The following is a 27913-nucleotide window of genomic DNA, read 5'->3' as shown; positions in this document are numbered from 1 at the left end:
GCCATTGTGCGGTACATCCGTGTTCGTGTATACACATGTAGTATCCAACGATCTCTTCAGGAGACGCTTCATCGTTATTAAGTATCCAGTACATTTGGTTTGTGGTGTTCGTGTATATAAGTGTATGCTCTTAAATTACATACGTAATACGTCGTAATTGTAAGTAACTTGTAATAATATTATTGATTTATACGTAGCGCTGTGTGGCTGTGTGTGTAGCGAGGTCTACAATACATGGCGTAAGCATGGAGTAAGGCGTAAAGCGAGGTCTGCAATACGTGGCGTAAGCATGGAGTAAGGCATAAGAGTATACTTTTACGCCTTACTCCATGCTTACTCCACGTATTGTAGGCCTCTGCTTGCGTATGGATATGCGTACAGGTATACATACTTGTGCATGGGAGTGTGCCTGTACGTGCGTATACGTACGTGTGCGTATGAGTGTCGTGTGCATGTGTATGTGTGTGTACATGAGTGTGAGTGTCGTGTACGTGCATGTGAGTATCGTGTACGTGCGTGTGAGTGTCGAATACGTGCGTATGTGTGGTGCATACGCGTAGGTGTGCATGTGCGTGCTTATATGAATTTGTACGTGTGTGTGATATGCGTGTGTGTGCGCGCGTACGCGCGCGCGCGCGCGCGCGTGTGTGTGTGCGTGTGCGTGCGTGCGTATGTACGTACGTATTAAAAATATTTTTATAATTCTACAATTTAAATGTTACTAAAAATTTATTAATATTTAATACTTTTACAAATGGAATATCAATATCAATTTATCAAGAGTACATCATAAACATGTCTGACGATTTTGTTACAAAAAAATTAGAAGAGTGGGGTCTGCCACAGTATATTGAAAAATTTAAATGTGCATAATCTAAAAATTTCATAAATGTTACATAATTATAATAACGTAATTGAGATGTAACATTAAACACGTAATATTTATGTAATTTAATGAACATAAATGTGCATACTTTTAAAAACTTCATAAATGTTACATAATAGTAGTAACATAATTGAGTATTAAATACATAATATTTATGTAATTTAATAAACATTAATGTGCATAATCTAAAAATTTCATAAATCTTATATAAATGTAGTAATGTAACTGACATGTAATATTAAACACATAATATTTATGTAATTTTATTGATGTTGATGTGCGTTCTGTAAAAATATTGTAAAATTTACATAACTGTAATGATGAAACTGTAATATCATCTTAGAAAGAAAATAATACGTAACTTTACTGATGTATCTAAGCATTTGAAAAAAAGAACATAATTATTATATCATTGAAAAATCGTAATCGCAACTAATTCTTGAACATTTTCTTTCAATAATTTATTTCAACATTTGCATAATTTTTTATATTATTTAATATATCTTTTTTATGTAAAAAATGGATTAAAAATTTTAAATTTTGTATATATATAGATATATGTATATAATATCTAATAAATACATGTTAAATTGATATTATATATAGTATTAATTTAACAGGTATTTTTTTTAGATATTATATATATATTTACGCAAAGTTACATTTCTTAACCTAGTTTTTTTGTTATATTTACATCAAAATATCAGCAACATTGTATTGTATATAATGCGTAACAAAATAATGTAACAGATACTTAAAATTATTTACATACCCAGGTAGCAAAAGGAGAATGCACAACCTGTGAATAATATGTGACAATTCTTCACGCATAGTAAATTAAATAAAGAAGCTACCTGTTTCTTCGCTATGTTTACCCACATAGAAATGAAACCTCCAGTAGACGTCTAATGGACGTCTGCCATGGAAGTTTAAACTTCCAGTGGACGTCCATTAGACGTCCAATATAGAGCCATTAGAAATCCACAGTTCCGCACTGTGGACGTCTATTAGACCTTCAATAGAGGTCGTCAAAGAGGTATATTAGACGTTGTGTGGATCATTAACAGAGGCTTCACGGAGCCTCGATGGATGACTTACGGACGTTTCGTGGATCATTAATAGTAGAGGCTTCACGGAGCCTCGATGGATGATTGACAAAATAAAAATTTAAAATAAAAATTTTATTTCTTTTAAATTATTTTTATCAACAGTACATACTAAATTTAGGATAAATTTTTATTAATTAATTAAATTTAAATTATATTATTTTATTTTATTCTTACTTGCCTCTGGTTTTGAACCCGGGACCTTAGGATTACAAACCTTGTACTCTATCTGCTATGCCAATTTGACTCATCGATGGGTACTTGTTATTGTCTACATATACATATATGTTATAATATAAACTGACGCAATTATATTATTTTTTATAAAAGCAATTAAATTTTGCGAAACATATTAAAAATAAATAGCATTAATTTATTTACTTATTAATTTCATTGTTAAATTTATCTTTTTCCATAACCTTAATAATTTGATGGAAATTGCGATCTATTTAGCATTAATACTTTGAAGCGTTCAAATGGTTAATTAGATAATTTTAACCATATAGATCATATATTTTAAGAAAAATTAAATAGTTTATTATTCTGTTTTTGTATTCAGTACATGATAAATTTAGATTTTGTGCATTTTTTTGTGCGCAGTAATTGTAGACAAACCGTTATTTTTGAAAACATCTTTATGATAATTTTTGTTAATATCAAATAGATCTCTCATTCAGGATGCTATAGTGTTGTCTGATTTCTGAGTCAACTACGACGCGCATGGACGGCTCAAAAATCGGACAGCATTGTGATATCTTTTATGAGATATTAAGCTGATATCATTTAGCTGTGATATCATAAGGATAACATTATCAAGAAACTTAAATGAAACTCTTCCATGAGATATCTCAAAGACCTATCTTAGTAGACGTCTCTGATAAATGTTACCATTTGGACATTATTTCCAAGATATCTAAATGTTTTCTTTAAAAAGTCCTCTTAAAGTTTTTATTCTGACAAGCGTGTTGTCTGGGTAACTTCTACCATGAAAATAAATGTTCCATAAAGCTATGGAAGTTTAACGCATCCTTAATGGACGTCTGTCTAACTTCCATCATGGAAATAATGTTCCATAGAGCTATGGAAGTTTAGTGGACCTTAATAGACATCCATCTAACTTCCACTATGGAAGAAAACATCCAATAGAGCTATGGATGTTTAATGGATCTCTAATGGATGTCTACTAACTTCCACCATGGAGGTAAACCTCCAATGAAGCCATGGACGTTTACTGGATCTTTAATGGACGTCTGTCTAACTTCCGCCATGGAGGTAAACCTTCAATGGAGCCATGGAAGTTTACTGGATCCCTAATGGACGTCTACCTAACTTCCGCCATGGAGGTAAACCTCCAATGGAGCTAAGGAAGTTTACTAGACCTCTAATGGACGTCCATCTGACTTCCACCATGGACATAGACGTCCCATGGATCTATGGAAGTTTAATGGACGTCCATTGGACATCCACTGGATGCCAATTTCTATGTGGGTATGTTCTACAAAATTACTTCAATTCTCGCACGATGAATTTGTCATCAATTTTCTGCTGAAAGCATTCTACATGTATCCTACTGTGTATAATTTTTCAAAATTTTTATATTCTTATTTCAGTTAGTATCATACTAATCCGATAGTGTATTTATATTATTCCTAATATTTGGAGAGCATATTAAAAATTGGTTACAATTTAACTAACATGAAGTAACAGTATCGAAATAATGTAGCATTGTTATAATGACTGTGTGTTGGTGGTTTTTATCTGATTACAGTAAAATTATATTTAATTTCATGCATACGCTCTTTACGGGAATATAAAATTTCATATAGTATCATGCTACCGTTGTTGTTTAACGATGAAACATTTTAATTACTATATATTGATGGAATATCTCTGTTACGTATTCCCTGAAAATTACTCGTACTTGTTTAAGTTATGCGCGAAACCTAGAATTATTGCGAATAAGCCCTACGCCCGGCGCAAAACGGCATCCCCCTCTTCCTGTCGCGCTCGCTTCCCGATATTCGGCCCTTTTTATGGATCATCGATCTTCCCCGCCTAGCGCGATCGCATGGGCCGGGCAGAGCTCGAGAAGTCTCCGTGTCATTAATATCGCGTAAGAGCGCGCAAGTAAAAAGCAATAAAGTGTTGTTTCCTTCTAAGCCAGTGGTGTTTAATTAATTCTGGAATTAAAATAAGAGGTGCATTGCCTTGATGGATCGCTTCCGCCCGATGAGAATCACGCCATTGCGGCACCCGCGGAGATCTCAGTTTCAATGGGATCGCAAACGATCGCATACAGCTATCGTTAACAGTCTCCAATTATTATACATCTATACGCATATGCGTAATGTATGTTCACCTATAGCATATAAAGTTTTATCATATTATCATGCTACAGTTGTTGACTAATGAGGCGTCATTTTTTTTCAAAGCTAAGTTTCAATACCTCTTCAGTAGCACCGAAGAAAACATCATAGAGGTTATCTGAGATACAATATTTGACGAAAAATAAAATTACAGAATGAGTAGCGCTGATAAATTGCCAAAACGAAATCGGAAAAGTTTTGACTTATTGTCAAACAAGCAGAAACGACTTCGTCGACAAGCTCATTATAATTCGATAATTATTAGAGCTGTCGAATGTGCAGCTACATCTTCAAATAAAATAATAGAAGATGAACTTAGTACCACAATATCAAGCAATGTAAATATTGAAAGTACAAGTGATGATAGTTTTCAAGACAAAGGTATTGCTCTTTCAAGAAAATTTTATATGAAAAATTAGTATCGCGCGTATGTACGGCAGTAGCCTTAAAGCATGAAGTAAAAAATATTTACTATCAATTTATATAAAACACGAGCTAAGAGCCAAACGTAAGTTGTTGGTACCAAATAATCTGTATATTTAAAAAGTTAGTTTAATTTAGATATTTAGGACTACATTAGACAATTTTCAATAAATGTACAATATATATCTTACAAAGACACGCGCTGATAAATAAATATTGTATACATAGTTTCTCTGTAACTTTTTCAAATGAGACGAAGACACCGTAATGATATGTGCAATTTAAATATAAAACAATTCAGGTCTAATAAATTACAAAATGTTAACAATCATCATTTATATATACGTCAATAAATACGAATTATGGGGCAATAAAATTATTTCTCAGCATTCTTGTTGAATATGGTATTGCATATTTATTGAAGATGTGGTTTCATGTAGACCAAAATATCTAAATTAAACTAATTTTTAAATATATATCAGATTATTATTTTGTACTGGCAACTTGCGTTTGGCTCTTAGCCCTTGTTTATATAAATTGATTTTGATTCTCATGAGTCTATATTGTTCAATCTAATTTTTATTATGTTTAACATGTAAAAATAGTAAAAATTTTTGTAATTTTTTAATCCACGGCTACTGTCATACATAATAATTTAAACAATATAAAATTTTCTCTGTTTATTGATACTAATATCGATGTTTCTTTTGATTTAACAGATGATAGTGATTTTATACAGTAGTGATACTTCAGATATTAATTTAGAAGATGAATATGAAAACAGTAGTAATGAAGAGCAATATAGCAACAATGATAGTTTGAAACATGATAATGATTCAAGTGATACGTGCCCGAATACTGAATTTATTACAAAATTTACTAACGTATGCGTTGAAACTAATATGACTCATGTTCAGATAAATGATATATTATCTGTTCTCAGACAACATGAGTGTTTTCAGCAAATACCAAAAGATGCTCGAACTTTATTAAGAACTCGTTGCATATGTGAAAATATAAAAGTTGTTGATCCTGGCCGATACCTACCATATTGGTATTGAAACCAATATTATAACAAAATTAAAAAACATTAATACAAAAATACCTCAGGTATTACTTGTAGATTTCTCTACTGATGGCGCTAACATTTATAACAATGTTCGATGTGATGTGTGGCCCATTCAATTTCGTATTATAAATATATGTGATAAACGACCGATAATAGCAGGTCTTTATCAGGGAAAAAAATAGCCTGCTAATTTTAAAGACTTTTTTGCTGATTTTAAAAATGAAATTATTAAATTAATAAATATAGATTTCATCTACAATGGACAAAATATAAAATTAAAAATCAACGCATTTATTGCTGACACCCCAGCAAAACATCATTGCCTCAACATTAAAGGTCATGGTGGTTACTATAGCTGCCCTAAACAATTCCTGGAGAACGTCACAAAAACGACACCCATGTTTATATAGGAATAGGCTATGCTCCTAGAACCGACGATGAATTCATTACTTTTCAAAATAATGATTCCATATTCGGAATAATGAAGACCGGCATCATAATGGTATTTCGGCTTTCCACGATTTATCAATAGGATTAGTAAGTCAAGTCCTCTTCGACTATATGCATTTAGTATGCCTTGGTGTTGTCAAGAAGACTTTAGTGGATGCATGGATTGATGGAAAATTTAAATCAAAAGCACTGAATAAGGAAATAAAAAGGCATATTTCCGAGCGTTTACTAACAATAGCTACACGTAGTTGTCCGAAAGAGTTCGCACGTCTTCCGAGAAGTTTAGATGAGTGTCACCGATTCAAGGCTACTGAATTTCGACAATTCTTATTGTATACTTCAATCACAGTACTCTTAGATTTATTCGGAAATGACAACAGAATATTACATTTTTTAAAACTGCATTGCGCTATTCGTCTGTTAATTAAGCAAAAACCGAACGATGTTGAGATTAACAAAACGCAAAAATTGTTAGAATCGTATGTTTCCTACTGCATACAAATATACGGAAGAAATTTTTTGTCATATAACATTCATTGTTTAAGTCATCTTACAGAAGATGTTAAAAAATTTAGATTTTTAGATCATTTTTCATGTTTTTCTTTTGAAAACAACATGACATTCTTCCGTAAGATAATAAGAAGTCGCACGAAGGAACTGGAGCAAATTTATAAACGTTACGAAGAAAAAAGAATTATCGATAAGACGTTTCATGTTCAATTAAAGTCAAGCAAAAAAAATTATTGCTTACGGTGCAAAAATAATTTCTGAAAAAAGTCATCGACCTGTTATCATAGAAAATGAATTATTACTCTAATTTAATCGAAGAAAAATTAATAATTTTACTTACAGTTTAGATGATAAGAATAACTGTTGTATATTACACGATGGCAGAATTATTATTATTGTCAATATTTTAAAATACAGCGATAGTACTTATTGTCTTGTTGGAAAAATGTTTTATAAATTGGACAATCTTTATGAAATTGATAAAGATTTAAATTCACACATGTTGATATTTATAAATGTAGCGAATTAGGACATATATATTTAGACATTTTACCTAGCGATATTAAATGTAAAGCATATAAAATGGGTGGCACTCACTTAGACACGGTTCAAATGGACACGGTGCATTTGGACACGGTGCTTTTAGACACGATATCTTGCGCACGGTTCAAATGACCACGATGTATTTGCACACGGTGCATTTGGACACAAAAGAACTTTTATTAAAAATGTACACCAGTTATATGCACGCGTAAAATTTGACCACCGGATATTTGCACACGAAAAAATGCCCACCGTTCATTTGGACACGTAAAAGTTCCACACCATTCACTTGCACATCGTTCACTTGCCCACCACTCACTTGCACACCAAGAAATGCGCACCGATCATTTGCACACGGAAAGATGCGCACTGATCATTTGCACACGGAAAGATGCGCATCGATTATTTGCACACGGAAAGATGCGCACTGATCATTTGCACACGGAAAGATGCGCACTGATCATTTGCACACGAAAAAATGCACACCGATCATTTGCACACCGTTCAATTGCACACCATATAAGTCGCAAACCCATGTGGTACGAAATCAATTCGAAAGCAGGAATAAAAGTTGGTGGCTAATGTGTTAAGTAGAAACTCATTCGTTTTCTCTCTTCATTTTCCCTATTCGTCGTGCAGCTGATTCCGGGAAATAATCGTGCTATTTTGACAAGTGCAAACAATATTCTTAAAAATAAAACGTTATATGAGTTTATATGAGTTAATGTTATCAACGGAAACTAATTCTTTCTGCAATAGCTTTGTAATACATGTCTGCTCTATAATACACAATGATATATTGGAAGATGGTTGCAATAATCTTAAGTACGGTCCATGTTCGACACAGAAATGTATTTTATGTTAATCTTAATAAAATTATTAAACTGACACGAATTGAAAAAGTGTTCGTAAAAATTAAACAGTTTATGTAATTTAATTTATTTATGTTACATGTCTTTTCAGGATACAGTGTCTTTGTACAATGACTGCAATCTGACGCCAGAAGAAAGTGAGTTACTCATTCTGGTTTTCACAGTTAGGCATGGACTGAAAGATTACGCATTGGAAGATTTATTAGAACCAATTAACTGCCATTTATCGCGTGCGCATTATACTTCAAAATACTCATTTTTAAAGAAATTTGGACCAGTAGTGAAGGCTACACCTTACTTTTACTATCCTCAATGTAAGAATAATATTTTACAATTTATTCATGATAGGTCTGTCAATTGATGCGAAGATTGTAATAACGATTTTAAAAGAGACGAATTAAAAAAAGCAGGACGTTTCTCTCAGGAAAGCTGGAAGACGGATATCGGGAAAAAGATCGAAAAAAACGCGTTCAGCTTGCAGAACTAAATGTGGTTCATTTCGTTTCTTACAATCTCCAACGGTATGCACGAGAAGCTCGCGAACTTGTCTTCGCGTGACAATAGCTCCACGCTCACTAACAATGAGCGACAAAATTTCGACGAGCAAAATTCGAGTAAGGGGAGCGTGAACTCCGAATTGTTGGTCTCGGCCGAGAAACATAACGATTTACTGAATTCCGTAGATCCGCATGAGGCACGAACAATACGGTCGGCCTTCGACTTGTTTTCGTATATTTCATACGCTTAAGGTATCGAGTACGTCGTATATAATTCCATTACAAATTTCTAACATAACTAATTACAAATAAAAATACGAAATTGTGATCAATTTTACGAAAGTACAGATAAATGACCCGGATATATCTTTTAGTTGTACACGAAAAAAACAGTCTGATTGGTCGACACATAAATCTGGTTGTATCAATCAGATTTTATAGTAAAATATGGAACAACTAGGTACCTGTTTGCTGCAACCATACAACTATGGTTGAACGACTTTTGTTGCATCAGTAACTATACCTAGTTGTTCCAACCAGACTAGTTCTTGATACTGCAACTACTAATATTCTAATGACATTATTTGGTTGATTTTGTAACAACCGTTTTCCTACGCGAACGTAGCTCGCCGGGGGTCTATGGTAGAAAGGGTCCTGAGACAACGAATCGTAGCCTTTTGATATTTGAGTATAACAATTATATTTGAGCGATAACTATTTACAGATATGTATTTACAGAGAGATTTACAGGTAGCGCGTGACTCTTTGGAGTCAGCTGTTTCGCTGTCTTGCCTGCTCGATGCCGGCGGGGTACGTGACGCAGTGCCGGACGGTATCCCGCTGTGAAGCACTCGGGTTCTGTGGCGCGGGGTGTGATAGGCGGTAAACCTTGTTTACGCAGTCGAGTGGTCGGCGATGTGCACGGTGTGGTGCAAGGCCTTCCCGTATTGCAGCTGATTTTGACGTTTTTGGCTAGACGGTTTTTGAGGAACGGCAGCGGTCTCGAGAACGCTCGAGTGGGACAAAGAACTCTCGATCTCGTGTGACCGGGTCATGAGATGGATCGGGGTGAGCTGCGACCGAGACTGCCTCGATGAAGGCGGAAGACACTCTATTCTCGACTGGTGAACTCAGGATAAGGATATTGGAGGCAATCGTAGCCAAGAGCGCTTGGCGAAAGCGAAGACTCTCCACTCTGATACTTGATCGTAGAAGCTTCTTGGCGTATCAGACGGATTGCCAGAATACGGTCGGTGGAGAAGTAAGGTTCTACTCCACTGAGACGGCCTTTTTATACCCGTCCGGGTGAAGATTAGACACGTTCGGGGATTTTCGGTAGAGCTCGGCTCCCCCGCACTCGATCCCCCCTGACGGTCGGGAGAGCGGCAGGGGAAGCGCGCGGGTTGTTGAGATTTTTGTCTCAACGAAATGTGGATTTTTATGACGGCCCGGTGCCGTATAGCGACCCGATGTTCGATCGGGTCGTGCGCGGACGATGGAAGCCGAAGACGATTGGAGGCGCTCAAGATTTTGTAAGGGATAGGACTTCTCCTTACATAAGCGGAGTCGTCCCACCCGGTCGAATCGGAGGTGCCATCTGCGGTTGCCGAAGCGAGCCTTATATTGACGGCTAACGTGGTTGGCGAAGTGAGGCACGTCCACGATTGTCCCCGGCTCTACTTCGACGGGAATTGCTGGCGGCGTCGCTGGCCCGTAGACTTGTAGAGGCTGGACCTTGGTTTCTGGTGGCGGTTTTGTCCTCGGCGGTGGCCGTCATGGCATGGCAGGTTCCAACATCCACGCATTCCGCTCTCGGTTGCATCGGTCGGAAGGCTGAATCAGTTGCCCTTTCCGGTAGCCGGCCATGGCTACTTGAGCAGTCGGTAGCGCCGGCGGAGCGGGAGGCGGCTTAGCTTGGTCCTCCGGTCGTACGAATCCGGCTTGCTCCGGATCGTGGGCCTCTGGTTCGGTGAGAAAAGCGTTTATTACTTCTAGTATGTCGTCTCGTTCCATCGTCCTCGAGAAGAGTGATCGTGGTCTTCGGCGCGCCAAGCGTGAAGCGATTTCCCTCTGATTGCCTCGTTTGTTGTTAACGGTCGTTCTTGCTATTCGGCGTTGTTGTTTGTGTTTTCGAGATCGGCTGTTTGCGGGGAATTTGCTCTCTTCAAATCTTGTACGTGTACGTGTCTGTACCACCTTCCCCCTCGGCTTCGCAAGTCGACGATGACAGGGGAGATGATGCGACGAACCTGTAGTGGTCCCATGAACTTCGGGGCTAGCTTCGCTTTAAATGCGTCCACGTGTTTGGAGAGGGAGTGGTCGCGTTTCCATAACCACTCTCTAATTTCCGGCTTCCGGCGCAAATTGTAGTGTCGTTCCTGGTGCTGGAACGCGCGCGCATTTCGTATGCGGACGACATCGTATGCTTCGCGGAGTTGTCGCTGTAGAATGTGCGGTGGCACGCGATGGCCCTTAGCAGGCGATTCGGTCGGACGTCGTAATTCCCACCTGTACATCAAGAATGCGGATGTATAGCCGGTCATGTCATTTTTTGCGGTATTGTAGGCAAATTGTAGTTTACCGACATGCTCATCCCACGCACGGTGATTTCGACGGATCGTACTTCGCGATCATTGTTTTTAAAATGCGGTTTGTCCTTTCGACAGGATTACAGTGCGGGGCGTACGCCGGAGTAAGCCGGTGGTGTATCCCGTTTCCTGCCAGCAACTTTTCGAACTGCGACGAACGCAGCTTGGCTCCGTTGTCGGACAGAATCTCTTCCGGGCACTCGTGTCGTAATATTATTGCCTCCGTGATTCGCTGCACGATGTTATTCGCGGAAGCACGACGCAGGATTCGCACCTCGAGCCCCCGAGTGAACCGATTCTGCATCGTCAACACCCACGTATGCCCCCGCGTGGTTTCGCGGCAGTGGTCCCACCAGATCGATGGACATCTACTGCTAGGGTCTCGTCACTGCGGTCGGGTGCAAAAATCCGGCGGGTCGCACCTGAGCGGGTTTATGCGCTAGACATTCCGTGCAGCGGCGGACGTAACGCGCGATGTCACTTTCGACGGAAAAAATATTACCATTTATTTCATTTGAACTTAGAAAATTTCAATTTATTCCAGTTTGAACTTATAATATTTCCGACTATATCAGTTTGAATTTACAATTAAAATATGTTTTGCATTTGAACTTAGAAAAATCCCGGATCACGGACTTGGAATATTTTCTGAAATACAGACTTAGAATATTTTTTGAATTACAGATTTAAAAAATTTTCAGATTATGAACTTGGAGAATTTTTCAGATTTCGGACTTAGAATATTTTCGGGATTACGAACTTAGAATATTTTTGAGATTACGAACTTAGAATATTTCCAGATTACGGACTTAGAATATTTTCAGATTTTCAAACTTAGATTATTTCCGACTTTAGAATTTAGAACATTTCTGATTATTAAACTTAGGAAATTTTCGCGTTATCGAGAAAATTCAAGGTGACAACTTCCTCCTTATTCTATTAATTAGTTTCCTCTTATCTCACTAGAATCGGAACGACGATTGTAGCGAGCGCTGTATGTGCGCATTCAGATTCTAAATCGAAATCAACAATTGTAAAGGTGCGAGTTCTCTCTTATTCCTTTTGTTTCTTTTTTTTATTAAAGAGAATTAATATTTAAAATCGAATCATATTTTTCCTTTTTCTTCTTTCTTTTTTTTCTTCTCGCGAATCTCAGAGTTCTGAGCTAATCGATGGTGCTTCATTCTCTCTCCTTCACAGAAGGTGAAGGAGAGCCCTGCGCCGAGTTTCCGCAAAGAGCGCGGCAATATCCTGTCCCCCCTGAGCGAGCGCTGCCTAGCGTTCCCTCGGAGTACTCGGGAGAATAGCGTCCTCCATTTCTCTCTTTTTCTGTCCCTGTCGCTACTCATTCCACAGGAGACGGACAGCCAACAGTACGGAAAGGTGCGCGCTAACCACCGTTCATCCTTTTCCTCCAACCGCCCTTACGAAGTCCTTGCAAGTTTAGCGTAGGCACGAGGTCCGGCGCGCTACTGAGCGTTCCGCCATTCTTGACAGCACCGGAGCGGGCACTTCGCTGCCGCTACAACCAGGCGCCTCCACCCACGTGTATGGTGGCAGATGTACGTCTTCTGCTCTTTGCAATCCACGCCTTTCGGCGGTCCAGCGTCCTCCGATTAAATGAACAACCGCCGCGCGAAGCACCGTCCGACTGCGTTGTCGTTCGATTAAGGGGGGATCCTGGTATAAATCGCTGAAGATGAAGGAATTTTCAGGAATTTCTTGTGAAGAGAGTATTTAATACATCAATCTGAAACTTTGAGGGTATTTTATAATAAAAAAGAGGAATATAAAAAATAGTTTTTTATTAAAAAAAAATTATTTTTCATAATTATGAAAACATATATTTGGCGCTACGCTATGAGAAATCGTTATTGGCGAGCCTTGTACTGACTTTCGTATTCGTCAAACAGAAATACAAAAAAGGTTCTTACTTTTTATAAAATTATTTAGACAGAACCTCATAAACAAGAAAAAAATTTCACTAGAAATTTCATTAAATGGCAGCACTTTAATTTTTTGGCAAAATTTTCACTGTTTTCTTTAAACATTTATGCAATAAAATGGCTTAACTTAACTTTTTTATTACTTATAAAGGTTCAATTTGTAGTAAAATTAGTAAACTAAAAGTCCGTAAAAGCACAAGACGATCGGTCAAATATTTTTCGAGTTATCTTTCCCGCCAACTTCAAAAAAGTGGTTTTGAGAAAAACGCGTTTAAAGTTTCTGATACAGAAAAGTATAGAAAAAAAAGCAATTTTAAGGGATTTATAATTTTTTTTCATTAGTCTGCTATTCCAGGAGCATATAATAAGCCTTCAACCTCCTCGAATCGCTGATTAGAGATTCAAGTAAACGTTGTTTTCGAGCCGTTCGAGCCTCTTTAGAGCTGCTTAAGCTGCGTTCTTACCTCTTCGTCCGCTCAAGTTTATAAGAATCAGTATACAGTTTACACTGGTATATCCAATTCTGGTTTCAAGCGTTTCCATTATTTTGAGAACGGCATAATAGCCTTTATTAAATATGCCAGCGGCTATATAAGATGCGATTTCAATAATTTGAAGGCCAGAATGGAGGGGCTTTGGATTTGGAACCAGCCGCCAAATGGTAGAATTAAAGGATTCATTGGCATTTTGTGTATACCCGCCTAAGTATCTTTCTAATAGATCTCTCTTCGAAAGATCCTTGTAAATCGGCAACAAATTTTTAGCAACATCTGGATGAAGCGGAGGCAAGTAATCATAATTTTTTTCTGATGCCAAAGCGACTTGATACTTGCACCAACTGTATTTTTCAGTGGGGCATTTTTCGTGCCTTGGATTATCATTCGTGGAACACAAATGGTAATATGTTGCCATTATAGCGTTTGCCATTCTATCGACAGATTCAATGTTTCTCCTGATCGCTAATCCGTAATATTTTGTTAGTTTTTTTATGACAACGTCGGTCAGCTTTCCCTTATCGCTCAGTTTTTTTCTTTTTTCACGTTTCATAGTCGACTGCCCACGCGTTTCTCGACGTGTCCAATACATTCGCTTTTCATTACTGGAAAATCATCTCCATAAGGATTCAACTCTAACATAGATTTGTACGTTTTTGAATCACGTTTCCTATGTATTAACCGTACTTCACTGCATATTTCTCTTCAGATCTGAGAAACATCTCTTTAACGGTATCCACCTCCATTTTACCCGCAGAATCATCAAGCACATTCTTCCTGATATTTTTCATGTCATTGAAGATATTCTTCAGTGCCTTCTTTTTTAGAGCAAATCGTGCAAGCTTGGCAGTAACTACTTTTTACAATGAGATGTATTACTTTTCAAGTATAGTATCCAATAAGCGTCGTTACATCATATAACGAAGTATAACTGCGCTTTTTCCACGATCCGTCACCAGATACTTTAAAATTTGTTTCTAATTTTCCATTCTTTGCATTTTCTTATTTTTCTTCGTTCGCCGCTTTCTGGCATAAAGCGTTGAATATTACTTTCACGGCTTTGTCCAAATATGTCCAAATATGATATTGTACGCATTTTTACTAATGCCTTGCCCAATATCTATAACGTTGCAGAACAAATTTATGCCATCTCTACCGACGCCAAGTAGCCGCATTACAAAAACTATTCGTCGATTAATTTCAAATCCGTTTCTTATAAACGGCCCGGAGTTAATCTCTCAGTAACCACAGCTGCACATAACGACAAATTTAAAATCGAGATCCCGATTTCCTGCTTTTTGGAATCTCACGTCTTGCTTGCACTTGTTGCACATAAGTATTTGTGAAAGAGCGCCAAACACACTTATGAATTCTATGATTCTATAAAAATGATCAAGAGCACAAGTTACATCTTCAGTTTTAGCGGTAGCTAGTTTTTTTGCTCTCGCGGATTGGCCTACAATTTCACCACTTTTATTGCAAAATTAATTACCGTGAAACCTTCGCTTCGGAGGTTTCGCTGCACGTTTGCTCGAGTATTTCGTTCCTGTCGGCATCGTGATATTTTTGATATTTTGAAACACGCGTACTGAGATATAGAGCACAGTACGACTGACGCTACAATGTAAGATTGACGCTAATGTTTCTGTTTTATAAGCTTTTGTTTTTTATCTATTTACCGTCGACCGAGCCGAACGATATGCCTGAACGGACATGCCGTGCGTTCGTATTCTCGCGTGCAATAAATAATTTTTAGACTCCTTAATACTTCAAATTTTCATCTGCAACTTTGTGGATACATTTTCAACATTGTATACTATCGTTTAAAGCAAAAAAATGTTGACCGTCTACACCAGGATCCCCCCTTAACTGACAATTTTCTACTTCATGCTACTCGTTAAGTATAAACCACGAGAATTACACTGCAAAAAATTTGCGTGTTCAACGTGTGTTGAAAGTATGTGGAAATAACACAATACACGTTTTACGTGTTTAGGGAGCGTCTGCTGTGTTAATTATATGCTTTTGTGTGTTGTTTCAATACCGTAACGTTTAAATTCAATGCGCTTAGCCATGTTATACTTGAAACACACTTCCGACGTGTGTTACATAAATGACAGTCAAAATGGAACATATGTAAAGTGTGTTAGAACCACTTACAAAGTGCCCAATTACACATATCGTACTTCGCAACACAATTATGGTTACACATAAAATGAAATTAACGCGCCAAAAAATAATACATCTTAAACGTGTTATCGGGTCAACGTTTATAATAAAATTAATATAGTTTTTAATTAAAGTATGTTTTATAGATTAATGTTTATTTAAAGATTATTTTGTACACAAAAATTTATGTATATAAACGCTATATTTTCGACTCACGATTCTATCCAATAAATTCATTTCGTTCGTGATTGAACAAGCCAATGTACTGCATTGCATTCAATTTGAAATGCAAAAGCGGATGAGGAAAAATCAAATTTTCGACCGTGATCAACTCTTGACAATCATTGTTCGTCTTTTCAATACAATATGCATTGAGCTTTTTATTATAATATAGGGTTAAAAGAAATGTGACGAAAAAAAAAATACGATCACTAAGTACAAAAATCTCTTTAATCTCACCAAATACAGGCAGTGAGTCATTACATTCCATGAGAATAATGGACTTTGGCTTATACGTGGTACCATATATAATTACCTTAGGTGCCCGCAATATTAAACATGTGTTTCTATCAGCTTCAGCTACGAATCTGTGAAATATTCTTGCATTTGGCAAATTATTTAATAGCAACGTGACTCCGGAAGATATTTTATCGCCTTGATACAGGAATTTTTTCGCGGGCGCGCCAGGATATGTTGCGAGTATTGAACATAATCGTGCTTGGTATCGATAGGCCAAGATGTAGGCCCTATTCTTAAAATTGCGTACGACTGGCACCAACGATTTGAAATAAGCATGGGCAGCTTCAAAGCGAAAACACCATTGCTGTCGTGCTGGTCCAAATTTCCGAATGCATCACGGTATATGAATAAGGAAATGAAACTTTGGCACTATACAATCTGGATAGAGGCGCTGAAACCGTGGGTAATACAATTCTATCATAGCCAAGAGGTCAATAGATTCTGGGCGAGCTTCGTACGCTAAGCAAATGTTTAGTATTTGTAAAAAAAGGGAGTGGCACTCCACTCGCTCAGTAATGTCTTCTTCTTCCCTGTCTATTATCCATTCACCAATTAAAAATAGTAAGCTATGAACCAAGGCAAGCATCTGTGATGCTGTTTGACATAGATGATCGTTTGCACGGAGATGTTCTTGTAATACAACTCCAGGTGCATCCGATTGCAAAGATCCGGAGTTGAAGTTAATACGGCGATCGTTGAATTCGTCTAACGTGAAAAGGTGTTTCTCTTCTATACAAAATGTCAACAACTTTCGACAAGCAATTACAGCGATGCCTTCGATCAAGACATGCATCGAGTCTTGAGGTAAACAGGTAGTCACGTCAAAATTCGGTATATCCAATAATGGGCTTCTGCTGTTGATACCGTATCGTTTTTTCCAAAAATCCATAGTATTCTTCGGAACACGGGGTTCACTAATTGCTGCTATATGATCTTCGTGAGTTATGTTGTCTCGCAGAACAAAATTATCTTCTGAAAAATTCGTCTTCCAGTCGTGTTTCGTCGTCATACACTGACGACATGGACGATAAGCTGATACCGATTCTTTAAAGCCGCCCATCAGCGTAGATGCCGGAGTATCTCCCGCGCAAAATAGAAGTGATCCTTTAAAAATATTTCCCCCTTGTCCCGTGACATTTACACTGATTCCTTGGGTTTGTAGAGTTATAATATCAGCGATGAATGATTCCAGTATCTTTTAAAGCCCATCTTTTTTCAAATATTTAGTTTTAACTACTGCTAATAATTGGATTGTATTCTGTGTCGATATTTCAGGAGGAATGTTTGCAAGAGTCCAATAAAACATGGACAGTTTCTGACTTTTTGCACGGACACCTAATGGATTTGTTATCCCAAGATCGTCATAGTAAACAATTATGGCTAAGGCGTTTGGATTATTACAAAAAAAATTGTTCTCGCGGTAATACGAACCATGTAACACCGACTTTAGCACATCACCTTCTTGTGCCTTCGCATTTTCCACATTAAGCCGTACTTCATCGTTACGTAGGAGCATTTTTAGATTGGCCAGAAATGGTACAATGTATGCATAACGCTGAACCTCGACTAAGTCCCGTATACCTGGAGTTTGTTTTTTTTTTTTTACATGCAAGTTCCTTATAAACAACAAGTTTTTGTGGCATTACCATATGAAGTTCCTCAACAAGCATTTTGTCGAAATAGTGCTTCGAACGTACTTTAGAAAACAGTATTGAAGGAGGGTATCTCTGTTTATACATCTCCTTCACAGTATCAAAATCAAGAAAATTTATCACATAATCTACTTGCTGGTAAAGATCATTCTGTAAATACACATAATAGAATTATTGTATTGTAAATGACAAATTACAATACAGCAAAGTATGCAATGAGCTTTTTTTTCTATTCTGAATATTACCAGTATAACAGACGAATAAGCAGTCAGTAAATATTGAACACCGTCAATTATATAATCAACAGCAGTTTGAGAGATCTTGCAGGTTTCTCGAATATGCAGAAGAAATTGTGCTGCATGCCACTGAAGTTGTTCTGCTGGAGTCATCATGTTTGATTCTTCGTGTACTAAACAGAAGAAAAAGTAGAAGAAACCAAATATCTAAATTGATTTAGTATTACGAGTTATGATACTTAGAAAATATTTTTAAAAGATTGTATACAAATATATTCAAAAATATTTGTAAAATCTTTTAAAAATATTTTTGAAAATATTTTTAGAAGATTGCATACAAATATATTCAATAATATTTGTAAAAACTTTTAGAAATATTTTCGAAAATATTATTTGGACATCATCTCGCGGACATAGAAGCATTTTAATAATATTTTCGTAAAATGTTTTGTGCTGTCTGTGGGGTGGAGTTTAGTAGACAGTATCTTATTGGCTTCTATCAAAACTATTATTGACTACAATACATATTAAGGATATCATGCATATGTTAGAAATAATTGTAAAGATATTCATATAAAAATAAATCATGTTAATTAAATATCCCGCCGGCATTCATTTATTACATTGCAAAAGTATCGGACTCTGCTCTGTGTTGAACGTGTTAGCGTAATAAGTTACAAATCGCAGAATTTCGTCGCAATTGCTCTTACGCCGCGGTCATCATAAAGACGACCTGGTTTTCTTCCGAAATGGAGAAAAAAGTGTACTGCGTGTTTGGTGAACGATGCAAATGTATACGATATGTGAAATCACCGAACGAGACTGATGTACATGCCGTGCTCAGATCTCTTACGAAAGCGAGTGATACAGACGCCGTATTGAAGGCAATAATGCGCGATAAATACATCATTCTACAAAAACCAGATCCCGATCGAAATAATCGCCTCTATGACATCGACTACGATACAGAAATCATGGATAAAGACGAGGTTACACTTCTTTTTCTCATGCAATCTGGAGAAAGTGTAGCTAAACCGACACCTCTCCATGGTGATCTTCGAGAAGGCGAATTTATGGCGCTAAATATTCCTGTCTTATATGAAGAATCATGGGAGAACGCAGCGAGTGAAGCAATGTCAAGGGACATCAAATTTGAGATTCAGGTAAATGATTGCAGTGTGAAGAATTTATTACATTTTTCGTTACAGAAATATAATTATTGTAGAATAATTAATCGTCATAAAATCCAAATATACTAACGTTGATACTATAATATATCGTAGATTGTTACATTATTTTAACTTTATTTGGGCAATTATTATAATTATTATCTTATCCAGTCACATTTAAAATTATTAACTTAGTTGCATCAGTGAAACTCAGTATAATTTATTACTTGTGCCGTGTTGACTCTTGGTTACACTACAAAAATAAAATATAACAAAACTAAAAAAATTGGTTTTTGCAGAACAAGGACAATCAAGCTGCCAATGAGACAGATCCGCTCTCGCAAGCAAGTACGAGTGGCATTGCTGTAATTACACAACCATCGCCAAATACTCATGCAGTGAAATCATCTTCAATAAAAAATCGACCATCAGGAGCTAGAAGTATTCCTTATCCAGCTGCTTTGCCGGAATTAACACTTGATCTGGTCAAAATACTCGAAACCGTTAGTGTGTTTGAAGGAATGAGGTCTTTCATTCATTTCTGGACATCACACTTATTAAGTGTAACAAACAATAATCCTACAAAGCAAGACTACCAAAATTTTTCAATGAGTATCGTGGACACATACCCAATCTTGAAAGGAGGAAAGGATGGAAATGTAAGTTTTTTTATACCTTACGTAGATTTTTATCCACATAAAAAATTGAAAATTCAGAAATTGCTCATATATATATTTTAAGAAATATAAATAAAGAAAAATGCATAAATAATGCATAAAAATACATAGCAATAAATAATAATTTATGTACAATATAAAGTAACATACCATATTAATAAAAATAAATGCTATATATTTTTAGGCATTATCTATCCATTTTCTCCTATTTAATTACTTTTTATTTAATTTCCGATTTTTTTATCAATAAAAAATAAACAATTTGTATATATAAATATCGCAAGGAATCGTAAAGACTCAACTCAGCACTTGCGTTCGAAACAGACGAGCGAACCTAAAGAAGATTTTAAAAAGAGACGCCGCAGGAGTACCAAAGAGCTCGACAGTTGCAGGAAATGCTGTACTGATTCAATCGAAGACGTAAGTTTTGTGTGGCGAATAATGCAGATAATGAATAATGTTATTAATTCTTACAATCCTTGGTCTTCTGTCTTTCTTAGATCACAAACAGTTAATGATAACAGCTCTAAAAGAATTAGAAAAAAAATCTAACAACGTCAATACACCTCATGTCAGACGTTTGCTTCAGGAAACATTTATAGCTCGACGACCTTGGATCGAAAAAGAAGCCAAAGGAATATCTATTATAGTTGCGAAATATCCACAATTAGGAATACATGACTTGGTACGTTTGTGCTTTGCAATAATCATGTAAAATGTGGGAATAAATTGCACGACGATAATTTTTTTCTTTATAGATCGTTCTCGAGTTTATAACTTTGAAAAAAATAATGCTGGAAACTATGTATGAAGACGTTGAGGCGATGATTAAAAAGTTGTCCGCACATTATTGCGCCAATGAGGCTACCACTGAAGAATCAAAAGCTTCTGTGATCGTGAAATTATATGAAGAACTCGCGAATAAAAGAACAAGAAAGACAGTGAAGCCTCTCTTTACAGTAAAGGAGGTAATATATCAGACAAAATCTTCTCATGTACCTTCCTGTATACATGGTGATCCAGATCATCCGGAGAGGAGCTAACACATACGCGTTTCTCATAAAAAACTGAGTTGAAAAGTCTTCTACCATTTTGCAATGGTTGAAAAATAAATTCCATCTTTTCAAGAGAGAATATTCATCTCTCCGCACTCTTGGAAAGATGAAAAATTTTTTCTAACATTGTAAAATGATAGAGGACTTTTCGACTCAGTTTTTCATGTGGAATATGTATATGCTAACTCCTCTGGGTGATCTGGATCACCCTGTATATTTATTACAACGCTAAATACATAATTCGACAGATTATGAATCATCGAGAATCTGGTCACTGCAAAAGAAGATTCTCCGCGTGCGATCTTATATATCGCAGAAGAAGGTGTTGCTTCGTCCTTCGTGGAAGCTGACGCAGATGTGAAAGTTAAAATTCCGGAGCCAACGGTCGCCAAGACTATAATTTCTCTGCTCGCTTCGTATTATGTTTGGGACACGGCGTATCCGTCGGTGTACGCCAATACAATGGGATATATTGATCACGAGGTACTGGGGACCATCGTAAAAAACTGTGTGATTGAAAAGTACATTCGCAAGCTGAACTATAATGCATACAACTGCGTAAGATATACAATGTAATTAAGACCACGTTAATACATATTATAAATATATACATATATTGAAAAATGTAATACATGTTATCTATTTTGAAAAGTGTAATACATGTTAGATATTAAAAAGTGTAAATTTGTATTAATTTTTTATAGCGATTTTTCATATTATCTGCGACAAAAATGAATGTAAATCCAGACTGCACTACGAAAAAACAATGAATTACTACAACTTTACGAATCAATATGCTCTTGATAATTAGTTAATATAGCAAAGTAATTATCAAGAAGATATATATAATCGTAAAGTTAATTCTGGCATTTTTATTATTTTTCTCGGTGTATAGAATTTACACGCAAAAGCAAATAGAAACAATACGCGTAAGACGTGTTGAAACAACACCCATAGACGTGTTAAATAACACACTTTAGATGTGTTCTGTATTTACACACGTTAAAACGTATAAAATATGTCTACAGTGAATAACACACGTTAAACATTTTAAAACTACACACTTGTTTTTGCAGTGTAACAAAATGACATCTCTCTGTGACCGCCCCCCCGCAGGGAGACTCTTGGAGTTAATGCAATAATAAAATAAGAAAAAGAAATAAAACACAAATTTACGCGATCCTAACTTCGCCGGAGGTAACACATTAATAAATTATGCGTAAAGCAATATTATAATTTAGAAAAAAAAAATATTTACCTATTGTAATTATATAAATTAATATATTATATATTATAATTTTGTATATATAAATTGTAAAGCACTCTACGACTGAAAATTCTTTACCAAGCATTCTGCTCTATTAATATCATTTAAAGGCGCCCACTCTTTAAGAAACTCATGAAAATTAATAATATTAGATTCTTGTCTCGCTTCAAAAGTTATGGACCATTTTTCAAGGACTTCTGTCCAAGGTTCTACATTCTGTTTTAGCCATAACATAGCTTGTTAAATATCTAAAAATATTTAATATTTTATTCTTGTAGTGAATTGTTATTAATTATATATTTAATATTAATATACTAATAATTTAACACAATTGTTACAAAATTTACTTGTTAGATGTTTAAATAAAATACCTTTAGCAAATATTTTTTCTTTTGGTTCATCTGAGTTAACGCATTCTTTTTTTCTCTTTTTTATATAACACTTATCACTACTTTTACATAACATGTTTCTACATTTATCTACTAATTTTCCTCTAGCCATTATGGGTTTTCCCATGGGCGATTCATGTTTGGATATCCCTGAGATGTAATAAGTAGATCTGCTCTCATTAGGAAAAATAGTTAAAATTTTCGAAATGATACAATTATAATGTGCATGGGTCAAACGGCTAAAAAATATAAGATATTCATAAAAAATGTAAATAATTTTTTTTATGAAGACATTTTAACGTATGCTTACTGTTTCCAAATGTAATTGTAGAGGTGTCTTGCAATAATGTCGACTAGTTTTGTTCTTAATGAAGGATTTAAAGTTTTGTTTTCATTGTAATACTTTAAAATGCTGTGTTGTGGTCCTCCTTTTGGCAGTGCAATATCCCACCGCTGCCACCACTGTTGTGGTCCTCCTTTTGGCAGTGCAATATCCCACCGCTGCCACCACTGTTGTACCCCTCGTTGTGAGTACGATTTTGGGATCGCTGCCAGAGATCTCGCGAGGAAGGTATTTCGTCACATACACCGTTATTTGTCTTGAACACTTTTATTCTTGTATTCAGTTACAATAGTTAGATCGCGACCCCGCAAGGCAGAGTGTCGCGTCTATGAACTTGTTGTCCACGACCCCGCAAGGCAGAGTGTCGTGGTGGTATATTTAGTATAAGTTATCTCGGCGATACACGACCCCGCAAAGCAGAGTGTCGTGTGTAGTCTTAGTTTGTCTACTTCGAATTGACCCGATCCTCACCTTCTTTCGCCGGTTTATATATCCGATAATTCGGTAGTTGGATCGAAAGAAGGGGAGGATTGCGTGAGGGCGTAAATCGGTCAGTATTCCAAATTATTGCTTAGACAGCAAGTGCTGTCTAAGGAGCATTGCGCTAATTGTCGAGCGGATTGCGCGAAACCTCGCGCGATGCGCTCGATGCTGACTGCAGCTGACCGACTTACGTCATCGTGTTACTGACACCTTATCGTTATGAGTGTGTCACTCATAACAGCTGTTTCCATGTGGTGACGTAGTCAGAAGCATTTGTAAATTGAAATCGGGGAAAGACTGATTGTGAGTAGATTCACTACTGCAACTTTGTTTACTTTCTGGTACAAGTATAAAATCTTCATAAGATTCATTGTCAGTACTAGGCTCAGTACTAGTCCCAGTACTAGGCTCAGTACCAACCTCTATAATAATATTAGTTCCTAAAGTTTCAACTTCATTGACATTTGATTGTTCGAATATCTAAAATGCCTACAGAAAAAATATTTTTTAATAAATATTCAGTTACGCGTTAAATATTCAGTTGTTACTAAATAAACTTGGTAAACATTTTTTTCAGAATTTTTATGCAAATCGGAAACTTTACAGAAATACTGAATAAAACAAAAAATTTTTTTACATATGTATTTCATTTTTTATATGTGTAATTTTTTAAATATTTTAAGATTTCTAAAATATCTCATTCTGGAAATTTGTAAAAAATATTTTAAGCTTTTTCAGATTTTATAACATTTAACTAAAAAAAATGTTATATTTCAGAATTTACAGATAAAAAATTTCAGAAATAATGTAAAATTCTCAATATTTCTAAATAATTTTTTAATTCGTATAAAAGAACTGAGAAATTTTGTAGAGTTACAAAATTATATAGAAATTCTAAAATTTACATTAAAATTCTGAAAAATTATATTAAAAATTTAGAAAAACATTTTTATCAGAATATTACATTTAAAAATTAATGAGAACAATAGGTAAATATATCGATCAAGGCAGCCCGCCCCGATGTCTACCCCGATGACCTTGGCCTTGTTATCAACTTTTTTTGTTAATAACTTTTTAACGAATCATGAGCGACGGCTACAATCTTTTGAAGGTCACTCAGAAGCGTGACCTTCAGAAGATTGTAGCCGTCGCTCATGATTCGTTAAAAAGTTGTTAACAAAAAAAGTTATTCAGTAGGAATATATATCAGATGAGTTTGTAACTTTCCACGTGTAAAGGTCCACCACCCCCCCCCTGCTTACAGAGCGAAACGACGTATCCTCTCACAAACCTTTTTTCGCAGGTTGACACAGTCGCCAGCCTCTTTGTACCCTCCAAGAGGCAAGGGATCGCCCTCCAGGATCGTCGCTCTGCTCTGGAACGCTGGAAGCTCGTCGATGTTGCATCCGTCGGAAGGACTGCTACCACCACTCGGATCACCTCCACTCGGATTCGCACAACACTCAACGTTTTATTCGATCTATTATTAATCGTATGTTTCTTTTTGCTTCAGGTGCCGCCGTCGTCTCAGGATCGTCCGTCGTCGTCCCACGGGAACTTCACCAGGTAAGTATGATTTAAGGGTGTGCATACCCGCGGTCTCGTGTTTTTTAATCAGACTCTCTCTTTTCAGGACACCCGGATTCCATCGGACTCAGGAACCCTAAGAGCACAATTGACAGAAAGTCGACTAAATGTCGACTTCTAGAAGTTGACAGAAAGTCGACTAAATGTCGACTTCTAAATAGTCGACTTCTAGAAGTTGACAGAAAGTCGACTAAATGTCGACTTCTAGAAGTTGACGGAAAGTCGACTAGGGCTACGGTAGACCCAGGTAGAACACAAAATCACAATAACATCATAATGATGTCATTGTGATTTTATTTGTCACTTATAAGTACATAAAAGGTACTCTTATGACATCATCATGATGAGTTAAGTGACAAATGACATTATTGTGACTTCTGTGTTCTATCTGGGGAGCGCATATATTCTCGGATCATCCGACTCACTGACCTCCGGACACTCCTGGATACGTGTCGCGAAATCGCAACTCGCTCATGTCCCGACCTCGGTCCCTCGGCACGCAACAAGTGGCGTGTTTGGGACTAGTGTGTGTGCGTGTGTCGAGCATTTCTCTCTTTCTTCACTTCCGAGTGTGGAATTTTGTATGTTATCCAGATCCAGCGCTATTACGTCGCTCTGTAAAACGTACAATATATTGTGAGTAAACTATTAATTATTCGAATTTGTCAACACAATTCTATTTAAAGTATCACGATATTTCAATTTTGGTCCTTCTCAAGTAAACGTAGAGTATATATTACATGGATTTTACAACTGGCGAAGAAAAGTTCAGCCTATATTGTTGCTTACATAACCTTATAGGTACTACCCATGCAGTATTAAATGTATTTAATATAAAATATTATGTATAAAATATTACGTTTTTTAGATATTAAATATATTTAAAATACATATTTTAAACAAACATGTGCTGCTTGGATAGTGCCTATAAGACTACTGTATAACCTAAAGTTATAATAATAAAGACGTATCAAACTTTGCCTGAGAGGAAGACAAGAATAAAACATTATACTGAATTGAATCCAACTATTTAGTCCTTTCAACATATTTGTTGTAAATGAATTTATTTTACAATTGCAGTTATTACTTCAAAGGAAGATGTCAAATGATTTATTTTATGTTGTGGTCACTGAAGAGTGGGCTGCTGCAGTTCCATCGTCTTGGATATTCCCCGATAGTTTGGTGGCCTAAGGAAGACACAATAACATTGGCTATATCAAAAAAGCGAAAGCCTGAAAACTCTTGGAATAAAACAAAGTATCAGTATTTGATTGGACCTTTTGGTACGTATATTTTTTATACACTTCTAATTATTACTTAGTATTAATACTTAGATAGAAAAAAATTCCAGTACATTCACTGCAAGTCTTAAGAAACTATTCAAGAATTATTTTCTACAATAATAACTACAATAAAGCCAAAAAGTTGTCAACATTAGGGAAACTAATGTCATTTGAGTAAGAAATAAGGAAAAATTGATAAATGTTTCCTCTTAATAAAAAGGTCATAATCCAGATTATAAAAGTCAAAATGCTTTATAATGAGTTGTCTAACGTTTGTACATTATTGTCTTCATTGATACAATTCTCTAAATGTATGCACCAATCTGCTGAGAGAAATGTACGCTACGCTTCAATGATTCGTTCCATTTCCCTAGCGAGTTTACATAGGATATGTAACATGTCCTATATCAACTCGCTAGGAGAATGGAATGAATTATTGAAGCGTAGTGTACATCCAAACTGTTTACTTTTATCGTTTCGACATTTTTTTGCTATTTGTGTAACGATTATTGAATCAATTTCTTGAAATTATTGTTTATTTTAGATACATATATTGAAGCTTGGAGAATAGAGAAGAAAGCTATTTGCATTAGCACGGATGATGACACTGATGCATTATTAAACAAATTTTCTTCCGATGAAAGCAAAAGGAAAAGAAAACCCAACAAACAGGATGATTTTCTCTATGCTTCAGGTACATTAATTTTCCAGATTTAATTATTACATGATGGTTATACAAAACATAAGTATTTCCAGGATTTCAATTTATTTAATGTCCTATTCATAATTAATAAAATATTACTTTCTTTTCTACATCCTCTAATCTTTCCTTTATTGCTGCTTTTTGTCCCTTTTACTCCTCTGTTTTACTTTATTATATATAATGTGTTAATCACAAAAATATTTATTTTTTAAATTTAAATTTAAATACTAGAAGATATTGATCCATCACAGTTATTCTTCTGAAGAATAGAATAGCTGTGATTGATCGATGACTTCTAGTAACCCAACTCAGAGCGATTAACTCATACCATCCAAAAACGCTACATATTTTCGTAATAGTTTCAAAAATTTAATAATTTGTATTATTATTATTTCAGAGAACGTGTTGAAAAAGTTTCCAAACACTACTGTCAGAGAACTTGAAATATTATTTCAAGAATGGTTGCGTCGAGGTGGGGACCAAATTCGCAGCATCCAGAAATCAGCAAGTAGGCCATAAGCTGCATTTAAAATATATATATTTCAGTATTGTATGTTTTTTATAACAATATTTTTAGTATTCTTCGCGGTTGTTAAGAAAAACGTGTTTAAAACAAAAAATATAAATATAT

General features: G+C 35.9%; 2 protein-coding genes across 5 annotated transcripts; both read left to right on the top strand.

Moving 5' to 3' along the window:
• LOC105841066 lies at window positions 1–27913 on the top strand. The gene is made up of 6 exons (XM_036295222.1): window positions 1–159; window positions 25013–25275; window positions 25343–25932; window positions 26377–26579; window positions 27124–27273; window positions 27680–27913. Exons 3-6 carry the CDS (start codon window positions 25880–25882, stop codon window positions 27799–27801), a joined length of 528 nt encoding a protein of 175 aa, XP_036151115.1. The 5' UTR covers window positions 1–159; window positions 25013–25275; window positions 25343–25879; the 3' UTR covers window positions 27802–27913.
• LOC105840437 lies at window positions 16765–21921 on the top strand. Of its 4 annotated transcripts, XM_036295196.1 has the most exons (6): window positions 16765–19489; window positions 19795–20154; window positions 20497–20592; window positions 20673–20857; window positions 20931–21140; window positions 21476–21921. In XM_036295196.1, the coding sequence occupies exons 1-4, from the start codon at window positions 19076–19078 to the stop codon at window positions 20685–20687; spliced, it is 885 nt and encodes a 294-aa protein (XP_036151089.1). In that variant the 5' UTR covers window positions 16765–19075; the 3' UTR covers window positions 20688–20857; window positions 20931–21140; window positions 21476–21921. The 4 variants fall into 4 exon arrangements, with proteins under 4 accessions (XP_036151089.1, XP_028046436.1, XP_028046520.1 ...); XM_028190635.2 differs by having other exon boundaries at window positions 20497–20857; XM_028190719.2 differs by lacking the exons at window positions 20931–21140; window positions 21476–21921 and having other exon boundaries at window positions 20457–20592; window positions 20673–20697.

The sequence above is a fragment of the Monomorium pharaonis genome, chromosome 1, assembly GCF_013373865.1.
Source record: "Monomorium pharaonis isolate MP-MQ-018 chromosome 1, ASM1337386v2, whole genome shotgun sequence".
In the NCBI taxonomy this organism is placed as follows: domain Eukaryota; kingdom Metazoa; phylum Arthropoda; class Insecta; order Hymenoptera; family Formicidae; genus Monomorium; species Monomorium pharaonis.
This window is presented reverse-complemented; position numbering and strand designations above follow the sequence as displayed.

Excerpts from the sequence above, each read along its gene's own strand:
- LOC105840437 (XM_028190635.2), top strand. The coding sequence starts at position 19,076 with ATGGAGAAAAAAGTGTACTGCGTGTTTGGTGAACGATGCAAATGTATA. Across the intron at positions 19,490-19,794 it reads ACATCAAATTTGAGATTCAG|AACAAGGACAATCAAGCTGC; the intron begins GTAAATGATTGC and ends TGGTTTTTGCAG. Across the intron at positions 20,155-20,496 it reads AAGGAGGAAAGGATGGAAAT|ACGAGCGAACCTAAAGAAGA; the intron begins GTAAGTTTTTTT and ends CGTTCGAAACAG.
- LOC105841066 (XM_036295222.1), top strand. The coding sequence starts at position 25,880 with ATGTTATCCAGATCCAGCGCTATTACGTCGCTCTGTAAAACGTACAAT. Across the intron at positions 25,933-26,376 it reads TGTAAAACGTACAATATATT|TTATTACTTCAAAGGAAGAT; the intron begins GTGAGTAAACTA and ends TTACAATTGCAG. Across the intron at positions 27,274-27,679 it reads TGATTTTCTCTATGCTTCAG|AGAACGTGTTGAAAAAGTTT; the intron begins GTACATTAATTT and ends TTATTATTTCAG.